General features: G+C 35.5%; 1 protein-coding gene across 4 annotated transcripts in view; it reads left to right on the forward strand.

Moving 5' to 3' along the window:
* The window catches only part of spag9b (sperm associated antigen 9b), a 99696-nt gene that overhangs the window by 47160 nt on the left and 27536 nt on the right, over positions 1–25000 (forward strand). For 2 of the 4 annotated variants that reach the window (XM_081392781.1, XM_081392782.1), the window contains exons 6-14: positions 11134–11196; positions 14728–14905; positions 15423–15522; positions 15673–15794; positions 17963–18020; positions 19244–19396; positions 19485–19536; positions 20649–20779; positions 23739–23795. In XM_081392781.1, coding sequence (XP_081248907.1) covers positions 11134–11196; positions 14728–14905; positions 15423–15522; positions 15673–15794; positions 17963–18020; positions 19244–19396; positions 19485–19536; positions 20649–20779; positions 23739–23795 — 914 coding nt within the window. The remainder of the gene's footprint in view (positions 1–11133; positions 11197–14727; positions 14906–15422; positions 15523–15672; positions 15795–17962; positions 18021–19243; positions 19397–19484; positions 19537–20648; positions 20780–23738; positions 23796–25000) is intronic. The other 2 variants (XM_081392783.1, XM_081392784.1) reach the window with 1 other exon arrangement.

Genomic DNA, 25000 nt, shown 5'->3' on the forward strand with positions numbered 1-25000 from the left:
CGTATGGAGAGACATTTACCTCATTTTTAAAGTCCCCCTGTGGTGAAAATCCAGCTTTTAATGTTGTTTATGTGTCTATGTGGTGTTTTTAATGTGCTTTAAGACAAACCATGTGTAAATTCATAAGTCGACAGCATTGCTGAGTATTTCCTCCTTAAAACTGCAGTGAACCAAAGACAGTCTCAAAAACACGCTTTGAAATCGCTGGTGTTTCTGACGTCACAAACTACCTTGTAACCAATCAGATCAACGTGTGATCATCAACCAGTGGATCTCTGAGCTGAGTGAGTGAGTGGAGGCGGGGCTCATTTGCATATTCATAGAACTGCGTATACTAAATGAGACCTAAATATGTAATTTTGGTGATCAAAGATGAGTTTTAAGGGATTAAATGATTGACTACAGGGGGACTTTAAAGACATTAGGGCTGGCTTGACATTTACTCGATTCTCATTTTAATTATTAAAACCCAAGATCTGTCTTTTGTTCTGTGCTGTTTTGATGCAGAGACAAAACAAAACACTAAACATTATTTGTAGCGCCTGCCATCCAATAATTACAATAAGCTTTGTGCTTTGATGCTTTTGATATGAAATAAAGTCTCAGATTTCAAATTCTGTCAATATTATCATAGAAGTCAGGGACAATAAATGTGTGTTTGTGTCTTTTTAATGTGTGTGACAGATGAAGCGATCATCTCTTCCTCTTCTCTACTAGTTACAGCAGCAAATAAACATCAGTGAACATCAGAAGGAATGATGAAAGATACTGAAATCAGTCATGTCTCATGTGATCCATCAATCAGTGTTTCAACCGCAGAAACTATATGTTTGAATAAATCCGTCATGAAAACAAGTTTATGACAGATACCATGTTTAGATTTCAAAAACGAAATATAATTATATCACTTAAGTTATTATTTGAAAAATGAATATATCTAAAAATAAGTAGCAGTTAATTTAATAGTTTGTACTCTTTAATATTATAGTAATTTACCAACTGACGAGGTCCCTGTATAGTTTACAGCTTTAAAGATAAATGGACATGTATTGTACCTAACACCGTGTCCTAACTACACGTGACGCCGCGCGATAAAAGGTTGTTTTCCATGTTAATCAGAGAGTTTGTCCTATCCAGCCGCGACGGCGACACACGACAATTCTATTTTAGAAACGGTTTCTATTTTTCTGCGACGTCGCGCTGGAGCAACAAACACAAAGTGTGGCGATGATGATCTCAGGCGCTGTTTATGAGCTTTATTTAATGTTAAAAGCGTGTAATGTGACTCTGAATATCATTTAGTGCTCCAGCTTTGAAGCTGTAAAAGCAACAATGGATAATTCACCTCAGATCTTGAAATTAAACAAATGGAAACAAGAACGTTCAAACTGTGAACAAACAAGTGTGTTCTTTGACAAAGATTGTTTTAGTAACTCAGCCTATGTATTTTTAATGATGTTTAAATGGTGTAATATTTGTGAATTTGATTATGTAGCGACATATCCATTTTCTTGCGAGTGCTGTCGAGATTACTCTCTGGTGGGGCGAGACTCCGCCCACACGCTGTTCTGATTGGCTGACTCCGCCCACACGCTATTCTGATTGGCTGTGGGTTTTGATTGATTTTGACGCATCTCGCAGTGGCATCGCGCCTAGTGTGGACAGACAAATTATTTGTCTCTGGAATCTTATCGCAGGTGTATGTAAGGGTGCTCCGATTGATCGCAAAACTCGCGAGACAACCTTCAAAGTGGCACGCTTTCTTTCCTCCCTAAAAGCCCAAACTTGACGTCCCGAGACGGAGTGGAACACCGAGAGTGTGAACTTTGAGCTTAAAAACACACAGAAATGTGTCAAAATGCCCAGTTTGGTGAGTGTTCGCTTAAACATCGTCGCTTATGTCTTCAGTGAACATTAACAGTTGGGAAATAAGTCGTATGTGTATCTGTGCAATCGGTCTTAAAGTGACAGCAGCCTAATATTCCTGCTCTGCTCTTTAGTAGATTTAGTAGGATTAACCCTCTGGGGTCTAAGGTGTTTTTGGGGTCCTTGAGATGTTCTGACATGCCCTGACATTTTTGCTTTTTTCAGTTGCTTATAAACATATTAATGGCAAAAAAAAATTACACACTATTTAGCACAAACAGGGCTACCATGAAATGTGAGCAACAAGAATGTACATGTCTGCATTTTTGAGAGAATAATGTTTATGCGTGGTTATTGAAAAAACTAAAAACTAAAGTTTCTGAAATAAGGCCATAAAACACATTCTAAATATGTGCCAATAAGACTTTTGTCTAAAAGATGTCATCGCCTAGTGTTTTTTCTTCAAAATGAAGTGAAAATCACCCTGCCTTATCATTCACATAACACAATACATTGATTTGAATTTTGCAAAGCACTTTCTGTTTGGAAAGGCTATATGCGGAGTGGGTGTCAACGGTCATGTATATGTAGTGGTTCACACCTGAGGAGACAATGGAGCCTGCATACTTAATTAGCCATTCATTCAGGTGAGTCACTGAGCCACAAGAATGCAAGAGCAACAGTTGGAAGCATCTCAATTCTTTTTTATTTTTCCTCATATTGTGCTTGCAATTTGGCCTATAATATCCAAGGAAAACATGTCTAGTAATTGTGCAGTTAATTCTCATACTGTATTTTCAGTTTTGGAATATTTATGCTCTCCCCAAATTTGTCAATAATAAAACACAATAAAAGTTATTTAAAGAAAAGGCTTATATTTACCTTTTAATAGTTTGTTTACATCTACCTTGTAAATATATTTTTTTATTAAAAAGGTTACAATTACAACAACAATTCAAGTGTAATGTTTCTTTGTAAAAACTAAAGTATACATTTTATCATACATATTTCAAAGTTAAGGATTTGATTGATTATTTGATAACTTTATTTTTGACAAAACATATTATATTTAACATAAGCAAATATTGGCAAACAAAAGCTTATTTGAGGTGGCAGATATTTTACATTAAAAATGTATAATCTATCCAAAACTAATCAACGAAATGTTGTCTTTCATATGTCTGTAACATAGGTCTTTCATTTTTATTATAAGAAATATAAATGTTAATTTGCAGTTTAAATCCAGGAAATTTGTTAATGAAAAAATTATTAAAAGTAAGATACAATTGATACAAAACGAAATTCGTTTTAAAGAAAGGATTTGTACTTTCTGTTTTGAGGTCTCTGTGAAAGTTTAAAAGTCTTTTAGTGATTTTTTTAGAGCGCTCGCGTCCATAATGGAGAACTGTCACGTAATATTGTTTTTTCCTCATAAATGCGAACACGAAAAATAAAAGACAAAAGACTTTTGAGTAAAACTTACTCCGAAATTGTGTTCTCGGCGGAATTCGCTCTTCAAAATGCTGCCGTTCGTCGTCTGAGTTACAATCTTTCTCTGAGGAAAAGGTGCATTCTTCCTCGCCGTCCAGAATCATCTGAAGGGAGTCTTTATTACCGGAGAAGCGTGTCATACTCAAAACGCGATGAACTATCAGTAAGTCTGATGAAGAAACTTTTTATGGCATTGATCAGGGGGCGGGTGCGCTGCATACTAGATCATCTAGGGTAAACGTACCTATTAAGCTCACCAAAATCTACATTGAGACATTTTTAGTGCACAAGATATTGGTTTTAGTACAAGAAGTTATTTTAAAATAAAATATTAATCTCTCACACTATAATATTTCATTTTATTTTAAATGACAAAAGTATTTCAATTAAGATGTACATCATTAAATATAAAAAGTCTGGCTGTGCTTAATGGGTACGTTTTGTACCCTTTAAGCACACCCCTGTTCCCAATAAGCTCACAACAAGTTTTATTAAAAATTCTTGTTTATTTTAAACAACCTTTTTAAGGAATAATTGAAAAAAGTTTTATTTGAAGGTACAGAGTCAATCACAAAAAAACAGAACACTAAAATCAAGCAACAAGGCATTCAATTTGATCAGGTAGCCTATCCTATTCATAGTGACGTGTCATTCAAACTCATTGCAACATCTAGACTAGTCCACGTTCAGCTATGTAACCCATATTGAAAAATCAAATAACAAAACAAACCAATGTGCTCCTTAAAGGGATACTCCACTTTTTTTGGAAATAGGCTCATTTTACAACTCCCCCAGAGTTAAACAGTTGAGTTTTACCGTTTTCGAATCCATTCAGCCGATCTCCGGGTCTGGCGGTACCACTTTTAGCATAGCTTAGCATAATGAATTGAACCGGACAAGACCATTAGCATCTCTCTCAAAAAAATGACCAAAGAGTTTCGATATTTTTCCTATTTAAAACTCGACTCTTCTGTAGTTACATCGTGTAATAAGACCGACGGAAAATGTAAAGTTTAAATTTTCTAGGCTGATATGGCTAGGAACTATACTCTCAAAATCGCACCTTTTCATTTTCAGTCCGTCTTAGTACACGAGGTAAAACGGTAAAACTGTTTATCTCTGGGGGAGTTGTAAAATGAGCTTATTTCCAAAAAAAGTGGAGTATCCCTTTAACTCTCTGGGTCAGAGCTTTCCTGTCTACTCCAAACTTCTTGGACAGATACGACAGGTTTCTGATGGCTCCTTCTTTGTATGACATGCCTCTTTCATCTTTGGGCATACACTATAGTTTCGTCTAGCTTTTGTCATCTTAAGACTGTGAAAATAAGTTTATTAATCATTTTTTTGAAGATTAACATAGTGACAACCATCAGTTAATATTTAAATTCTGATTATTAAGTATTTACATAGACGTTTAATGTGGGTGAGCTTAAAGGGAGCACACACTGTGCTTAATTGGAGCAAAAACATTTTTTAATTAATAAATATTAAATTAAAATTTAAAGGAAAATATTTAGCTAAATTAATAATCTAGGTAATGTATTAAGTTTATACCAATTTTAATATGAACAACTATTATAGACAATATCTATGAAATTATGCTTTTTCTAATTGATGTCACACTGAAGCTGTGTGATTGTCATAGTCGTGCACCCTTTAAGCTCACCTAACAATAATATGAATTCTTTAAAAATTACAGCAGTTTAAAACCACAGACTATCAATAAAATGTAAAATTATAATATTATGGATTTAAAAGTACAAGCCATTAATTCCTGTGAAGTAATATATTAATGTAGCACACAATCTTATACAGCTAGTAAGCTAGCTATGTTCGTAGCATCTGGGCTATGTTGCTAAAACTATCTTTTAGATCTAACTGTAATTATTTCCCACATCCAGGTTCCAGGTTATAATATTCAACAGTCTAAACATTAATCTCTTAATTTTGCAATAAGAAGATGTACTTCTTCAAAATAAAGGCTTAAACATATAAAAAATGCACATCTGAGGGGCTCCTCTTCTGGTGAAAGTTTTCAGACAGCTTTGAAAATAGCCGCCAGACAGTGTGAACACATGGACACACATATCTCAGTGTGCAATGGTCTGATTGGTTTAAAATTACAGGAGGTATATAGTAACAAACACATCAATTGGTTAATACATCAAATAGGATAATACATTGCTGTTTCTTTTTATAATCTGAGTTCCAAGATGGTAGTGTGCTTAATGGGTACTTGAGCTTAATAGGTACGTTTACCCTAACGATTTAACGGAAAAAAACGAGCCAGCCGACCTCAGGGGGTTAATCTCTATTTAATTCATACAGTGAAGACTATGCAGTGTTGTTTTACATTCGATTACTTTCGGTTGATAAACACTCTTCTGTTGTTCTGTTTTTAAATCAAGAATGCTATATTTGTTAAGCTCTAAGTTGTTCCTAATCGCCTTTTAAGAGAGAGAATGGAATATGTTGCATTATGTTGCTTGGCAATAAATAAAGATGTGACACTTTCTCATCTCTTAATTTTTTTATACTTAAAATACATTGTTTACATAAGTGTACATAAGAATAGTCTTTTTTGGTGATCAGAATCGGTTCTCAGATAAGATGAATCATGAAGTGTGTGTCCATACCCAGCCCTACTATAGACTGATCATGTTGTGTCATCATCCCAGCAGAGGCTGTTATCAGCTTCCCAGAAACTGAACATAGGTTTTTAGGGAACAAAGGCGATGACGACACAGTTCGTTAGTATTGAGAGAGAGAGAGAGAGAGAGAGAGAGGGAGAGCTTCCCCCTCTGAAAGGAACATATGTTAAAGAAGCCTGAGCGAACACTGCCAGCGGGAAGCAAGCTCATTCTGAGTGTCTGCTGTGCCCTGCATGCTTAATCAGAGCCCTAACACGGGCCAGAATGCTTTGCTTTCTCGCTCTGGAACTTTCCCTGTCCTACAGAGATCCACGACTCTAGGCCCCTTCATACATATTCATGTTGATGAAGTAATCATTTGCCTTCAACCTCTTTCTGGCATGTTTATGTTCTCAAGCCTCGAAACTAAAGACAAACAAACCACTCAACTCATGTGCACTATTTTTTTAACATAAAGATCATTTGGAATGTTGGTTACTACAAGAAAGTTCTATTTTAGTCTTTCTACTTCAAAATTTCACATTTAATTCGACTTTCGCTTTTAGTGCATTTTTACATGTTCATCTGTTTTTGTGTAATTTGAGCATTAAAAAGTTCTGCAAAGTTCCAAAGCATAAATAATTCTCTATATCAGTGTCAGTGTTTCTGAACTCTTGAAACACCTCCATTGTAGTCTTGAGTTTCTTCCGGGATCGAACACGTCACAATTTTCCTCATTTAAATAATTAATGCGCAGAATAAAGGGGTGGGGCCTGGTTGAGTTAGTAGTGTGTAGTTAGTAGTGTGTTAAACTGGAGGTTATGGAAAGGGGCGGGACATTTCCCAAACACACTGATCCAGCCAACCAATCAGAGCACAGTGTGCTGTTCAGAAGGAGGGGCTTCATAGAGACAGGAAGTAAACAGCGTTACTGACAGACTGGGAAGAGAGGAGCCGCAACAATGGAGAATATGAGGAGAATAATCAACATTCAAGAATGAAAACCTGTTCTAGTAGAGACCAGACACAACAGCAAGACTTTGTAAAAGGGCGTAATAGATCTCTTTAATTATTTGTGAAATTTACTATCTAGTAGGGTTGTCACTTAAATTAAATTAAATTACCCAAATTTTCACCATTTTGAGGAACGAATGTCCCAAGTAATCTGCCATTGGGATTTTGGGAAACCCCATTTTGATCGACCACTAGACTTGCCAGATCTGAATCCACTCCTCTCCCCTTATTCACATTGATTTTATCAGCAATGATGGCATTGTAGGTTTCTAGAATAGACTGACCTTGAAGCCCGTCTCAATCTAGGCCTGATGCAGGAGTTTGTGAAGGATGCCGGTCATATTTCAGCTGTCAGTCTGATGAGGAGCCACAACAGGGCCAAAGACTTTAGATATACCAAGAGAGTGAACTCATATTACTAGTAATGGGAGAAAGTGCAACATGAGCCACCAATTGACCGTTCGCAAAGTCCCGCCCCCTTTAGTTACCGTTGCTATGTCCGACAAGCCACGCCTCTCTCACACACACACACCATGATCTCACGCAGTGAAACACATCACGGAGCAGAGAGGACACTGAAACAAAGTCTCAACTTTCAAATTTGTTCATTTTTTAAAGAAATGTAAACAATAAATACCGTTCTGTGTCTCTTTAATGTGTCTGACAGATCGCTCAGTTAAAACTGCTCGTGAACCGATCATCTCTTCCTTCTAAGTCATTTATAGCATCAAATAAACATGAATGAACATCAGAAGGAATGTTGTTTTAACCGCGGAAAGACGTCAGTACACTCCGTTTTTCAAGTTCTAATCCACCGACGTTAATCTACGAACTCTCCTGACCACTTTGTCGGACAAAAATGACGGATTCGACGGATGGCGGATTATGATTGGTCCGATCGCCTGTAAGTCAAACTCCCTGCGAAGTGTCAATTAATGTGCCAGATAGTGCAGAGCTGTAGGTGCTACACCCAGACAGAAACAGCCCACCGTTTGCGTATCTTTTTCTTCTGAGTTTTATGAATAATTTAATCTATTCTGCTTCATCCCTATTACCTCATCATGACTGGACGAGTTTCCGAACACCGAATAGTTGTTGATGCTTTCTTTAGTCTGATATCAGAAAGTTGTGGAGGCTCAACCCATTTTTTTATCGTTTTTATTTTCATTGCGGAGACTTTTGAAAGTCGCAGTGGGTATTAGGGCTGTCAAATAAAAATAAAAATTAAGAATATTTGTCGAATTAAAAAAAACTGCACATTCGAATGCAAAAATCGTGCATTTAATTTCAGTAAAAGATGCGATGCTTGATTTGGCTTATATTTGTTTATTGCGCTCGTTTGCTCCCTCTTGTGGGCATAGTAGACAACACAGTACCTTTTCCCCTCTAACATTAAGTAATGACGTTAGACTTCAAATATAATTAAAATTTTGCTAATATTTAAGAAAGAAATGTCTTCGTTCCAGCCGTTTTGACAGCCCTAGTAGGTATGCATCCGGCTCTTCAGTGAATATTTGATTTCTCATTATAAGGCCAGTGAGTTTCAGAAGCACAAAGGCTCCATCAGACTCCCACTGTGGAGCGATACAGACTGGCCTTTGTGCGCTTCATGACTCTGCATTTCTCTCTATATCATCCTCCAGAGTCTCGGGCTTCTGGGAGAGATGAGAAACTAGGCCATGCCTCGCTGTCAGCCTCTCCTCAGGTTAAACGCCTCTGAGGAGAAGTGGGCACATTCTGCCATGGAAACACCAGAGAGTCGGGGAGCATCCTGCAAAGGGTTTTGTTTTGTGCGCGCTTGTGCTTTTTGTTGGTTTGTGCGCATATGTCAGTGAGAAAAAAAGCGCTTTTGAAGTCTGTGCTTGTGTGAAACCTATTATCGGTTCCTGCCACTCGCTGTGGATTAGTTGCTCTTCCATAACCGATTGATTTTAATGAGAGCTTTGGTTCTTTTTATAGAGCACCAGGTGTAGTGCTGTTTTGAAAAGGCATATTAATAAAACATCTCATTATCAGAAGAGCTTGAGGGCAACGGCCGCTGTGTTAGACACAATTACAAAGCAAGAAACGACAACATTCATATTTCACTCGTGCATCTTCTGATATACTTCGTCAATAGAGAAAGACATACTGAGCATGTAATGATAACACACTAATATTAAGACAAAAAAAGTGAGATTGAGAACACACCTATTAATAATTCACTGCAGTTTCCATCTGAAATAAACACTAGAGGCAGTAAAACACCTACAACTTTGATTCCTTCTCACACAGATGATGATTACAGGGGCAGATTATTGACACGGTTGCTTCAGCAAATGTCAGGTTTGCTTTTGTGAACACTATTGATCAGGTTTAGTGTCTGTCCTGCATTATTAAGATAGGGAAAGCACCGATATGAACGTTTTGGATGATACTGTTTACTAATAATAATAAATTAAATAAAATTAAATAATAAAGCCGATAACCGATATATGGGCCGATAAATCTAAATCCAAATTTTTACGTCATTTTTGAGAGCCTGATTACAAAAACGAAAGAGTCATCATGTCCCAATCACACAATTATAATGATGTTCTCATGATAATGTTATGTAGCCGATATGACGGACTTGCGCTGCACATGTTGCACTTTACTGTATTTTCCTTATTGAAGTGATTCAATCATATTTCAAGCAATTCAAACCCATCATGTTGAACAGTGGCATCTGAAGTGTCTCAGCTGAAGGACATAATACATTATTTATCGGCTTTAATATATCAGACAAATTTTATTATCGGGCCGATAACGATAACATTAAAAATGATCATATATCGGCCGATACCGATATGGTGGCTGATATATCGTGCATTCCTAGTTCAAGCAACTTAATCATTTTGCATAAATGGCCATTTTTCTAATGAGCCTGAGTTTGATATTAAGGCATCAAAAAAGTTTTCATTACAGTGGCAAATAAATATGGTCTTTAAAGTCAACATGAAATAAAATGTTAATAATATCTGGTCTTATTGTGCATGGTTCATAGTTTTGTTATTGTAAGGAAGAAAATGTCTTTCATAAAATGTAATAGCCGATCCTCGGCCTCAGAAACAACTTAACTTTTTTGAGTTCAGAAATGCATCACATTATGTGAATTAAATGGGTTTCCATTGTCATCTCATGTTATTGTCAAACAAATGTCATAAAAATGTTGGGAGCTTGGGAGCACAGACTTAAGTTTGGTCTTATTTTAAAGAAGACCCTTTGTAGATTATTGTTGAAGTAAAAAAAAAGTTTAAAAAGTGAGAGTTCTCCCAAAAATGAAAATTAGCCCATGATTTACTCACCCTCATCCTAGGTGTATATGGCATTCTTCTTTCAGACAAACACAATCAGAGTTATATTAAAAAATGTCCTGGCTCTTCCAAGCTTTATAATGGGAGTGAATGGGTACCTTTCAGAAGGCCTTTATAGATGCACTTTTATGATGGACAGATGCACTTGAATGGACTTTAAAAAAAGGTGCCCATTCACTGTCATTATAAAGCTTGGAAGAGCCAGGACATTTTTTAATATAACTCTGATTGTGTTCGTCTGAAAGAAGAATGTCATATACACCTAGGATGAGGGTGAGTAAATCATGGGCTAATTTTCATTTTTGGGTGAACTATCCCTTTTAAGTTCATGAAAATGATTTATGAACTTTATTTAAATAAAATATATATTTTAATGAAACATGTTGAACTCTAAAACTGCTAGAATCGAGCCAAAAATGTATGCAGTCGGCATTAACACAGGCAAAATGATCAAAAAAACTAAACTGAAAAAGACAAAAGTGTCCATAAGGATGCACACGGGTGAAGTTCAATCTGGCTTTAGCACCATAAAAACACACAAAGTACAAATTCCCTTAATAAACTCTCCGTCATGCATTGATCGACCATGAGACACAGATTATGTGTAATCCTGGCCTACATTTCATTTCACCGTAGTTACAGCTTAATCTGGATTTGACGAGCTTGCTCCTGATGCTTTTTTGGGGAAGAACCGTCATGTTTTCCTCTTTATATAATGGCAATGCAGTTCCCATCAGCCACCTGGCCGAGTAAAGTGCCACCATTGATGTTTTTACTGTGCGTTTCTCTCTGGGCAGTTGGAGGCGGACGGTAAGAGTTCACAGGACAGTTTGGAAACCCAGTGGACCGACTCCAGTAAGGTAGCCGTCCGATAGTCCTGCCGTAATCTTCACGGCAGCCACAGTGCAGCGTAGTGTGTAGTGTCTAGTGTGTGTAGTGTGTGTAGTGTCTAGTGTGTGTAGTGTGTAGTGTTTGGCTTGTCTCCACATCCATGACTGTTTTTGTGTGGATAGTGAAGTGTTTCTTTGCCTTCATACTCCACAAACTGCTGCCTGCAACCATCTATTAACATATAAACCATATAAACATAACAACAAGTAACATATAAACATAACATCTGTTAGGATGTAACATATAAGCATAACAACAAGTAACATATAAACATAACATCTGTTAGGATGTAACATATAAGCATAACAACAAGTAACATAAACATAACATCTGTTAGGATGTAACATATAAACATAACAAGTAACATAAACATAACATCTGTTAGGATGTAACATATAAACATAACAAGTAACATAAACATAACATCTGTTAGGATGTAACATATAAACATAACAAGTAACATAAACATAACATCTGTTAGGATGTAACATATAAACATAACAAGTAACATAAACATAACATCTGTTAGGATGTAACATAAACATAACAAGTAACATATAAACATAACATCTGTTAGGATGTAACATTTAAACAACAAGTAACATATAAACATAACATCTGTTAGGATGTAACATATAAACAACAAGTAACATAAACATAACATCTGTTAGGATGTAACATTTAAACAACAAGTAACATATAAACATAACATCTGTTAGGATGTAACATATAAACATAACAAGTAACATAAACATAACATCTGTTAGGATGTAACATATAAACATAACAAGTAACATAAACATAACATCTGTTAGGATGTAACATATAAACATAACAAGTAACATAAACATAACATCTGTTAGGATGTAACATATAAACATAACAAGTAACATAAACATAACATCTGTTAGGATGTAACATATAAACATAACAAGTAACATAAACATAACATCTGTTAGGATGTAACATATAAACATAACAAGTAACATATAAACATAACATCTGTTAGGATGTAACATTTAAACAACAAGTAACATATAAACATAACATCTGTTAGGATGTAACATATAAACATAACAAGTAACATATAAACATAACATCTGTTAGGATGTAACATTTAAACAACAAGTAACATAAACATAACATCTGTTAGGATGTAACATATAAACAACAAGTAACATAAACGTAACATCTGTTAGGATGTAACATATAAACATAACAAGTAACATATAAACATAACATCTGTTAGGATGTAACATTTAAACAACAAGTAACATAAACATAACATCTGTTAGGATGTAACATATAAACAACAAGTAACATAAACATAACATCTGTTAGGATGTAACATTTAAACAACAAGTAACATATAAACATAACATCTGTTAGGATGTAACATATAAACATAACAAGTAACATAAACATAACATCTGTTAGGATGTAACATATAAACATAACAAGTAACATAAACATAACATCTGTTAGGATGTAACATATAAACATAACAAGTAACATAAACATAACATCTGTTAGGATGTAACATATAAACATAACAAGTAACATATAAACATAACATCTGTTAGGATGTAACATATAAACATAACAAGTAACATATAAACATAACATCTGTTAGGATGTAACATTTAAACAACAAGTAACATATAAACATAACATCTGTTAGGATGTAACATATAAACAACAAGTAACATAAACATAACATCTGTTAGGATGTAACATATAAACAACAAGTAACATAAACGTAACATCTGTTAGGATGTAACATATAAACATAACAAGTAACATATAAACATAACATCTGTTAGGATGTAATATATAAACAACAAGTAACATATAAACATAACATCTGTTAGGATGTAACATAAACAACAAGTAACATAAACATAACATCTGTTAGGATGTAACATATAAACAACAAGTAACATAAACGTAACATCTGTTAGGATGTAACATATAAACATAACATCTGTTAGGATGTAACATATAAACAACAAGTAACAAACGTAACATCTGTTAGGATGTAACATATAAACATAACAAGTAACATAAACATAACATCTGTTAGGATGTAACATATAAACATAACAAGTAACATATAAACATAACATCTGTTAGGATGTAACATATAAACATAACAAGTAACATATAAACATAACATCTGTTAGGATGTAACATATAAACATAACATCTGTTAGGACACATACACCGCTCATGTGGACTCACACATGATGTCATTATCCCTGGTGAAGTTTCAGATGCGGTTGCATTCAGCATCTGTGTGGTTGATGTTATCGCTTGTAATGTATCCAAAGGAATATTCCTGGTTAATTCCAACGTCTAACTTCTAAAAATGAATAGGAAACATGGAAAGGGTCTTTATAGTGCTTTTGTTTCATTTTTTAAGATTTTTTTTAAATCTCTATTCATTGTATTGAAAAAAATGACCAGTGAATTCTGGTAAACGATAACCTGGAATATTTCTTTAAATTTTTTATGTTGATTTATTATTGCACCAAATCGTGTGTTTTTTTTGTTTGTTTGTTTTTTTGTTTTTTTAATGTCAGTGTTTTTCCTTCACTTTTTTCTCAATTACTGAACATTCAGTCATTATTTATGTGGTTAAAAGCTCAGTTGAATATACAAAATGGAGACTAAAATGTTTTGTTTGTATAACATAACATAACATAATAATCTTTCTAAATGAATGTGCATGCAGCGTGTCTGTCCTCCGTACGGTATCATGGTGGGCTGATGACGTTCTAGACTTGAATAGTTGTGTTAATCTTCATGATTAATGTGGACAGTCCCATTTAGCACATATGTGATAAGTTGATGACTATTGCTTTATAAATTCCTACTATGACTCGCTGGCTTATGCCACTGGTAAAGCTTCATTTCACCTGGGTTTGTTTTCAGGAAAATTCCTCCCTCAGATATCAGACCTATTATTAATCGGTGTATATATCGGATAAGTGGCAAGAATAATAATAAGTGAATGAAATTCATCCGGAAATGTCAAACTTTAGACTTTTAATCACTCTTAAAACTAGATCTGATCAAGTGGTATTCACCAGATGTCGTATAGCTCATACAAGTCATGCTTTTTTGCTTAAAGGTGAAGACCCAACTTTATGCATGTTTTGTAAGATCTCTGTTAAACACATTTTTATTGGACTGTCCTGGGTTTAATACAAGTAAAAGTTATGAAGTTATTAAGGACTTATTTAGTAAGATTATGCCTGAAAAGGTTTTGGTTTTTTATCATATGTTAATAAAAAATAAAAAGATATTATACTTTTAAATAAAAAAAAATTAAGATATGATAAAAAAAATCCCAAACCTTTTCAGGCTTGTGTTTGTTTGCTTGGTTTTATTGTATTTAAATGATATTTCTATTTTTTTAATAAAATTTTTGCCATGAAAATAGCCTTAGATGCTGACATGACATTAAATAAAACAATCTATCTGTCTGTTGTTATCAGGATGAACTTTCTGGCGCTGGCCGGGGACGATCCAAACCCGAGTCTGATGTGCTCATGGTGTCGGTGGAGGAGGAGGCCGAGGGTTCGCACGGGAACACGGACTCGCGGAGCGCTAAACCAGACCGGCTGAAGAACATCAGCGTACAGGAGGATACGGCATCAGAGACGCCGTCCACAGGTGAAGCCAACGCTGCGTCTCCATTCGCCTTCCATCACAAGTGATGTATACAACTAAATCATTTTAATTTGACTAGGAATTAGGCTCTAAAGAAACAGTGTGCTGTTGGGACAGTGTTTTTATATTACCACTGCTTTATGCCTTGAAATATCTTGAATGTAACTCGACACCTTTGCCTCATTTAGTATGCGCAGTTCTATGAATATGCAAATGAGCCCCGCCTCCACTCACTCACTCAGCTCAGAGATCCACTGGTTGACGATCACACGTTGATCTGATTGGTTACAAGGTAGTTTGTGACGTCAGAAACACCAGCGATTTCAAAGCGTGTTTTTGAGACTGTCTTTCCAGGTTATTCATGTGATTTACCATTTATACTCCTATAAACGGGACTGTGCATCACGTAAATTGAATGCTGGGCCCCTTTTATAAATAAACTGCATTTGATGAATCTGCACCAAAAAACCTTTAAGTTTAAGACCTTTAGAAAACACCTAACTGATATTTTTGCACTCAGGAGCCGATCAAAGTGAGAACGCGGAGCGATCGGAGGTCCAGGCGATCATCGAGTCCACACCTGAACTGGACATGGACCTGAGCGGTTGCAAAGGCTCCAGGTTCGTCAATGCTGATTCAATCATCCACTCACTGGACTTGCCCTATCACACGAGCCTCAGTCCAAACACACTCTGGATTTCATCAGGACATTATTAGATGAAGAATCTCTCTGTGTCTTGGGTCCGTTCATCCTCTCTGTCTCTCTCCAGCACTCCCAGTAAAGGCATTGAGAACATGGCGTTCGACCGGAACACCGACTCGCTCTTCGAGGAGCTCTCGTCTGCAGGAAATGACCTCATAGGAGACGTGGATGAAGGTGCTGATCTGTTGGGTGAGTTTTCAGCCACAATAAATCACAGATGAAAATCAGTGTTATTTTAGTTGTAGTTTTTATTAATATTTTCAATTAGATTTTATTTTTATATATTTTTTTATATTTAATTATAAATTATGATTTAAATAATTTATTTAAAATAATATAATTAAAATGTATTATACATTTTATTATATTTCATTATATTTTAGTTAAAGTTTTAGAATTTTTGGGTGATTTATTTATTTATTTATTTTATATATATATATATATATATATATATATATATATATATATATATATATATATATATATATATATTCTCATTCTATAATAGAAGTGAGTTCTCATTCACTTCTATTATACTGAAAATAAAAAAATAATAAAAACAGAGATAAAAAATAAAAAAGGATAAAAGATAATTTTTTTTTTAAATTAATTAAAATTAATTTTATAATTTTATTAATTTTATAATATATATATATATATATATATATATATATATATATATATATATATAAATTATATTTTTATATTTTTAATTTTTATTTTTTTTATTTTTTATCTCTGTTTTTATTATGTTTTTATTTTCAGTATAATAGAAGTGAATGAGAACTGAGGCTGTCAAGCTCAAAATAACAGTAAAGCATCATAAAAGTGGTACAAATTGAAATAACATGCACTAACTTACAGTAGCTTTGGATGAAGAACAGATTGAGTTTGTTTTTGTGAATGAATTGAACCAGATCTTATTGATAAATTAGTTCTTACAATTCACAGAGCCGGCCTGAATGATTAAATGACTCAAACTGATCCACTATCAGTGAAACTATCAGTGAATAATGATTTGGCTCAGTGATCGTGTGACTAACATTACACTGCTTTTGTTTAAAAGCACATGATTCAAAGCTTCTTCTTTTGAGTTTCGTGATTCATGACTGTGTTTTTGAGTGTGTGTGTGTGACCGTTGTTCCTGTGTCTTTTTCCTTTGTGTTACGTTCCTCTAGTAGTAAAGTGACATCAGTGACTTTTATTCATCTTCTAATTTAAACCCATGGTTCTTCACTAACATTCACAGCCCATCTAATCATGTTGTCTTTCCTCCATGTCTGTGGCGCTTCATTTCTTTCCCCCAGACGAGTATTCTGGTGTGTATGTTTACACTGCTTTTATTCTCCAACACCAGATCCTCACCAGGTGCAATGCCACAACTTTACAGCAACAAGCAGCTCGTCTGTCCACACATTATCCAAGCCTCAAACTAGATATTGTTGAGGATCATATCTGATGCATCAGGCTTTTATGGCTCATATAGTCTGATATAGTGAGAATATGGAGGAAAACTGGGCAAAAATATTAAATTTGCTGCAGATGCTGATATTTATGTGGACATAAAGTGATGAAATTCTGATGCTTGTTATATAAATCAATGAGATCTTTATAACAGTACAGCAGATACTGACATAAAATGCATATAAATATCAATACCTATAAATAATGTCTTAGTAAGATGATAAATGCTTAGTTTTATGATCAAAGCTCTGTAGTTTTTAAAACATATAATGCAATGCAATACAATGATTGAGAGATGAACACATAAACCTTCTTTAAAAGCCTGATGATCAAATATGAGACTCATCATATTTCTAAAAAATGATGTAAACCTGCTTCAGTCCAGTTGAAATATTACTAACAATATTAAAGTTATGTTTTCTTGATAAAATCAGTGCAGATTTCGCATTAGAAAGACACTGAAGGTTTGTACAGTTACACTAACAGGCTTTTACTTGCTGAAAAAAAGTGTAAATTATCAATCAGCAAAGTTTTGATCATTTAGAGTCCTTAAAAATGTGCGACTCAAGTATGATACAGCAGACTTTATATGGTGAGCTTTGGTTGCGTGTTGCTCCTGGTTCGGATACAGTGTTGGAACCGTTATTACTTTGTATTTCACTTGATTTTGTTTTGGTCATTCTCTGATCCTTTTTCTTGTTCTTTGGTTTGCATGCCAATTTTAGACCTTAATTTCTTTGGTAAGTGTTCTCTGGTAAACATATCCTCTGGTGAAGTGTTCTGTCTCAGAAATGGTCAAATCAGCATTTGTGGGGTTTTCAGAGATCTGTGCATGATTACCATATATATATATATATTTGTGTAATATGAAATCTGCTTTTGTTGTCATGCAGGTATGGGTCGTGAAGTCGAACATCTGATCCATGAGAACACTCAGCTACTGGAGACAAAGTACGTCATAATGTGGATTTAGTTTTCTGACTTAGACCGGCTGAAAAACACCAAACAATCTGCGTTTAGTCTTCTACTGCCACCTGCTGTTTGACTGGAGTTACAGCAATCACTTCAGCTGGACTCTTTACTTAAACGAGTCATATTAGAAAAAAAAAACTTTTATTACAACAAAAGGGTATGGTACTACATATTGCAATTTAAACAGCCATTAAGTAACCTTACAAATTAGCATTTTTAACATTAGCTTTCACAAGTACACAATTCTTGGTTCAGTTCAATCCAATGTGACTGAAAGCAATAATGTCAGTTTAGTGGATCAGATGTTAATTTAGTCACTGCTTCAATCGATTCGGTAAGTCGTTAAACCAATTTGCATTAATAACTCATTAGTTTAAGACTGATTTGTGAGTCTTTGAATGATTCATTACAAATAGCTGGTTCATAACAGTCCGACATCACTGGATGTTTATTGTCTGTCTCATACAAGAACAGAGCAATGGAAATGTTTAATGAATGTCTGTAAAGAGGAACTATGTTTTTTTTTTTTTTTTCATCTTCATCTTTCTTTAGTGTGTAATGTTGCTGTTTGAGCATGAAAAAGCTCTGAAAAGTCACAAAGTCTCTCTATATCAGTGTCAGTGTTTCTGAACTCCTGAAACGCCTCCATTGTAGTCTTGAGTTTCTTCCGGGAACGAATACGTCACAATATTCCTCATTTAAATAATTAATGCGCATAATAAAGGGGCGGGGCCTGTTTGAGTTAGTTAGTAGTGTGTTAAACTGGCGGTTATGGGGCGGGACATTTCCCAAACACACTCGAAGCGCTCGACCAATCACAACTCACTGCTCCAGCCGACCAATCAGAGCACAGTGTGCTTTTCAGAAGGAGGGGCTTCATAGAGACAGGAAGTAAACAGAGCGTTACTGACAGACTGGGAAGAGAGGAGCCGCAACAATGGAGAATATGAGGAGAATAATCAACATTCAATCAGGGAAACCTGTTCTAGTAGAGCCCAGAAACAACAGCAAGACTTTGTAAAAGGGCGTAATAGATCCTTTTTAATGTCTTTGTATTATTTCACAGTATGCCGTTTTTTTAATCTCAACACATTAAATTCAAACCGCAAACTCATAACTTATACTGTGGATTTGCCTGACATAGAGGACTGTAATAAATTGTGAAGCACACACTGAAAGCGGCATTGCTGTGTTTGCTCCAGGAACGCTCTGAACGTGGTGAAGAATGATCTGATCGCCCGTGTGGACGAGCTGGTGTGTGAGAAAGACGTTCTTCAGGGAGAACTGGAGGTCCTGAGACACACCAAAGACAAACTGGAGGAGAGGAACAAAGAGCTGGAGGACGAGCTCAAACGGTTCGGCCTTAAACACACCGACACACATCAGCATTCAGCCGGAGAGAAGCTCTGTCTGACCGGAGCTTTTGTGTTTTTGTCCACACAGAGTCCGAGCTGAGATTGAGGAAGCCAAAGTGAAGACAAAAGAGGACGATGATGTAAGTCAACGTTAGAAATCTGCCTGGATTAGGATTGCAGGATCGCGGTTCGATTCATTTTCAAGATGTCGAGGAAGTCGAAAACTATTCTAAATGCAATTGATTTTCAAATGGAAACTAGATTTTCCTTTCAAATTAAAATGATCCTTGTTCAATTCCACTGGGACAAATTCCCAACACATTAAAGGCATAAAATCTGAACAGTATAAGTTAATTTACTTTTAACCTCAAAGTATTTTCTCATCAACTGAAACTCTGAGAATAGGATTCGATATTAATAACAATAGACAGAAAAAACTGGGATACAGCTGCACTGTAAAACAAAAACTGAATAGTTTGTACTATTGTACTTTACAGTTGTACTTTACAGTTGTAAATTTACAATACTTTTTACGTAATTTATTCTCTTGCAAGAGTTAAAACCTTGCGCTTTAGTATTTTATCATCAACTGAAACTCCGCTGTCTGAGATTGGGATTCTGTAGTAATAATAATAATATCTAATACAGAAATATATTATAATTGTAAAATACTGTAAAATACTTCTGACTTGATTTCTTCACTTGCAAGAGTGAACACTGCAGGAAGACCTTTAACAGTAACAGGTTTACAAACACTGCTCATTACAAAGCCAGTGAAATGCTGTAATTTTTAGCCCACAGAAACTAAATTATGCAAAATATAAAATAGTGTATCTTATAATCACATTGTATTCCCAAAACAGCTTGTCTTTGCTCCTCTATTGTGTCGTATATCCGAGTGAAACGCTTCTGGAACAAGAAATAATGTGGGCGGGGCTTGATTGTGTCTGTGGGGAATTGATTGGATGAATGGATGGTTGTGGTTTGCTATTGGCTGATCTCATGTGAGTGACAGGTTGCCCCGCCCACATGAGAAGAGAAGAGATGCTGCAAGAGGGATGGGAAGTTATTTTAGATTTACCATTACAAGGCACAATAATGATGTGCACAGATAAATCATGTATAATAGACACTTAATATGTCATGTATAATGTCATTTTTGACTTTTGATTTCATGGTTTGTATGGTAAAACGCTCTCTCCAAAGATGAGTTTTTGCAGTGCTGAACACTAACAGGCCGTGTGTCCCTCAGAGCGACGTGCCGACGGCCCAGCGCAAGCGCTTCACACGGGTGGAGATGGCTCGAGTCCTGATGGAGAGGAACCAGTATAAAGAGCGGCTGATGGAGTTGCAGGAGGCCGTCAGGTGGACCGAGATGATCCGGTCAGTCTTGTTCATCTCCAGTCAACACTCGGGTTGGGAATCGAAAATCTAGTCCAATTCTGGAATCGGATACTTGTTAAAAAATAAAAATTTCGATTCCTCTTATCGATTCCTTTGTAAGCATTTCAATATGGCTTTAAACTAGTGGTTCTCAACGGGGGCGGTACCGCCCCCCAGGGGGCGTTCAGAGAACAACGGGGGGCGTTGGAAGCAAGATTTTTGAAAGGGGGGCGTTCACGTGTTAATGGGGGGCGTTCACAAATTTTTACATTTTTTCATTTTAAGCATTTAGTAGTTGTAATAAACACTGTAAGTGGGCTATTTAAAAAGCGTTAGGACTATGTTTTTGTTAAATTATGTTGTAAAACATGCGCATTGCGCAGAGTGTGATATCATATTGTGCGCATCTATGGTGCGCGTGAAAGAATACCTCAGCAGCGCTAAAAAAAAAAAAAAAAAAACATTCGTCCGCACCCGCTCTGACCGCAAGTCCACCGTCAGTGTAGTAGGTAGGCACTAGGCATGTTTTTTGTGTTCATTTCTATTGCATTACGATTGAAAGCAGTATCAATAATGTAAAAAACATGATGTGCAGTCAAATTGTGTATATGCTGTGAGTGTTCTCACTGCGCGTGCTTGTTGTGATTCGAGGAGTTATGACGAGTTGTATTTTGACGACTTGATATTATTTCTTATTCAAAAGTTTAGAATGCCTAACATTCTAAAATCTTCCAGTTTTATGCGACATGTAGCCTATCGTTACTTTTGCAACGACTCTATTATTTTTCCAGTCATAGACCAGCGCTCAAGCACTGACTAAAATCCAGCGCTGATAAGAATCAGCATTCACGAGCTCAAAAATGTGTTTGGCGCTGACAACAATCCGGTGGTGCTGAGAATCCAGCACTTACAGTACTAGAATCAAAGGTATGGAAAGTTGACAAGCCATTAAAAAGTATTGACTTAAGAAACACATATTTTTTCAAATATTTTAAATAAATCATGTTCCCATTCACTCTGGCGACGAATTTTAAAATTAATTAAACTGTATTCTATTTATAAGGTAAAACTTTTACATTTTTAGGCATTAACTAATTCAAATCCCAAATGCCAAAATGTTTTCTTTGTTCACCAAGTAATTTACTGGTCAGGCATTATTAACTCACAGTAAGGAGAAAATAACAATTTGATGGATAATTTAAATATATTCTGCAATCACATTTTAGTAATGTATTCATTCCGCCATCACATCTGAGCAGGAAACACTGCTTGGGTAGTTTCAAGATATACAAATAATTAATAATACAATAATAATGTAATTGTTCATATGTGTTTATTCTTGTTAGAAGATTTTTTTTACTGATTATGAACACAAATTAATCACAACAAACCAAATTAATTGTAATTGTATTAATTATACCAGAAAACAAAACAAGAAAGAAAACAAGAAAACAAGCTGATACCATGGTATTTTAGGCCTACAATTCTAACATAATTTTTCATGAAAAATCAAGATTTTATTTATTTATTTTTCGAAAGTAAGGTTAATGTAAGCAGCTTCTTGCAATACTCTTCTAAATGCGTAATAAAACCTAAGTGCAAACATTACCACTTTAATGATCGTCCTTTATTTTTCAGTGCATTTGTTTTACAATATATGGCTATTACTGTCATGGGATTAATTTTATAACTATTATTATGTAGTAGTGTAATGTAGACAGACACAACTAAAAGAGGTTTAAATTTTTCTTTGTACACTGAATATGGGTTGGCACTTTTAATTTTGAACTCTCAGAGTGCACCAGATTGATGAATTTAACATTAAAATGCACAAAATTTTCTTACGGGGGGGCATGCCCCCGGACCCCCCTAGAAGGCCTGAGGTCCACTCACCACAGATTTACCAAAATCCTGTGAGAAATACTGGTATTGCTATGTCAATGCAATTTATAACTTTTTTTTGGGGGGGGGGATTAATCACTGGAGTATAGTTCAGTTGTATTAACAAAAGACAATTTTGCACTTATTTCATCTATTAACTCTCACTCATTCCTGCTCGCTCAGTAGTTTGGGGGTGGGGGGCGTTCAGGGACCTGGATATTGGATAGGGGGCGCTGGCCCAAAAAAGGTTGAGAACCACTGCTTTAAACCAAGCGCGAGACGACTCACCGCTATTTTATGTGCTGCACACACACATTCAAAACACGCTCACAGAAAAAGGGATTTTAATGTGATTTTAAACCATTCAAGCACTGCTGGTGTGTGTAACTATACTGGGCAACTCTTAAAGGGACAGCAGCCTAATATTCCTCTATAATAACACTAATATTCCTCTATAATAACACTAATATTCCTGCTGCCATCTCTATAATAACACTAATCAAACAACAGAAGACAAGGAGAAAATTCACTCGTTCTTCACTGAATAACTTTTGTAACTATATTTGTAATGTATATATTATTTATAAACTGCAGTGTTATTTTACATTTGATTACAGTTCCTGTATCTGAATACCTGAAAATCTTAAAACACTGTTTATTTCAGTCGTATCTTTGTTCAGCTGTATATATTTGTTGCGATTGCTAGTTTTTAATTTGTTATTTTTTAATTACTGAGTGTTTACTTGTCTTTAATAATGCTTGACATTTTTATTAGTTAGGCTAGTTGTTTTTTCTATGGTATTTTTGATTGGCAAACGTTCCTTGTGTAAGTGTTCTTTAGCCTGTTGTTTTTTGTTCATGATATTCAGCTACAATTAAATGTTTTGCAATAAGACTAAATGTGAATGTTAACCAAGTTTTTTTTTTTTTTACCTTATTGGAATCGAAATTAGGAACCGTTAAGAATCGGAATCGATGAAATTGAAAGATACCCAACCCTAATCAGCACACTCTTCCAAACTGGTTTGCCTTTGCCTGGTTTGCATTGACTGAAGTGTGTTTTTGTTGTCCGATACAGAGCATCAAGAGAGAATCCAGCCTTGTCGGAGAAGAAAAAGTCCAGTATCTGGCAGTTGTAAGCAACAACTTCTCAGTTCTCCTCAAAGTGTGCTGTTAAATTAGTTTTTGTGTGGTTTGGCGTTCAAACTATCTCATTTTATGTCCCCCTTTTATTTGTTTTCCTTCTAGGATGTAGGTAAATCTTAGAAAACCTAGTAAAACTTGCACTTGGTTTGATCCTTGAATCCAAAAATGTGTTCTTGGACCTGGGAATGGGGTTGTGTTTCAAGCTTTAACAGAAGCATAACAGGAATTTACAGCCAGACCGTTAGATTGCTGTAAACTTCACGGGACTAATGCTTGAGCGTTCATTACACTTACTTTTAAAGGGTTTGGCAGAAAGCTGCTTGTTTTCTTCTTTGAAATGCCATTCTCAGGTCATCTCAGTCTACTTGGGGTTTTGCGTTTGGGGGCATTTAAGGTTTTGCATCTATTTTAAACCCATTCATTCTCCTCTTGTGTGCTCCTGTGTGTTCTCTGTGCTCCTGCTCATGTTGTCCTGTGTGTTTGCAGAAGGTGTGTTGGGGACAGAGAGTGTGTTAGTCCGATACGTGTCGGTTTAGGATTTAGAGCTGCACGATTAATCGCTAAAAGACCGCAATCTCGATCTCTATTCATGACTATGATTCTGCTCTGTCTATTAAAGGAGAAGTTCACTTCAGAATTAAAATTTCCTGATAATTTACTCTCCTCCACGTCATCCAAGATGTTCATGTCTTTCTTTCTTCAGTCGAAAAGAAATGAAAGTTTTTGAGGAAAACATTCCAGGATGTTCCTCCATATAGTGTCTTCAATGGGGTCCAACGGGTCGAAGGTCCAGATGTGAGTTTCAGTGCAGCTTCAAAGTCTCGACACGATCCAGCCGAGGAATAAGAGTCTTATCTAGACAAACCAGCGGACATTTTAGAACAAAATAAACATTTATATACTTTTAAACCACTAGTGCTCGTCCTGCACTAGCTATGACACATTACGTGTCAATCAAAAAAATCATGATTCTCAGTTTATCCAGAATCGTGCAGCTCTATTTGGAATAAAGAGACCAGTTGATTCCTAAAAGCCTTTAGAATTAAGATTATTTAATTGCACAAAAACAGAGCGGGGGGAGCATGACCAAAATATCACTAACATTTTTAATATAAGTTTTTAAAAATTAGAGAGAGAAAAATCTGACATTTCATATTTTCGGAAATAACTATACGCGCTACTGTTCAAAAGATT

This window comes from Scardinius erythrophthalmus (genome assembly GCF_964197995.2).
Source record: "Scardinius erythrophthalmus genome assembly, chromosome: 18".
Taxonomy (NCBI): Eukaryota; Metazoa; Chordata; class Actinopteri; order Cypriniformes; family Leuciscidae; genus Scardinius; species Scardinius erythrophthalmus.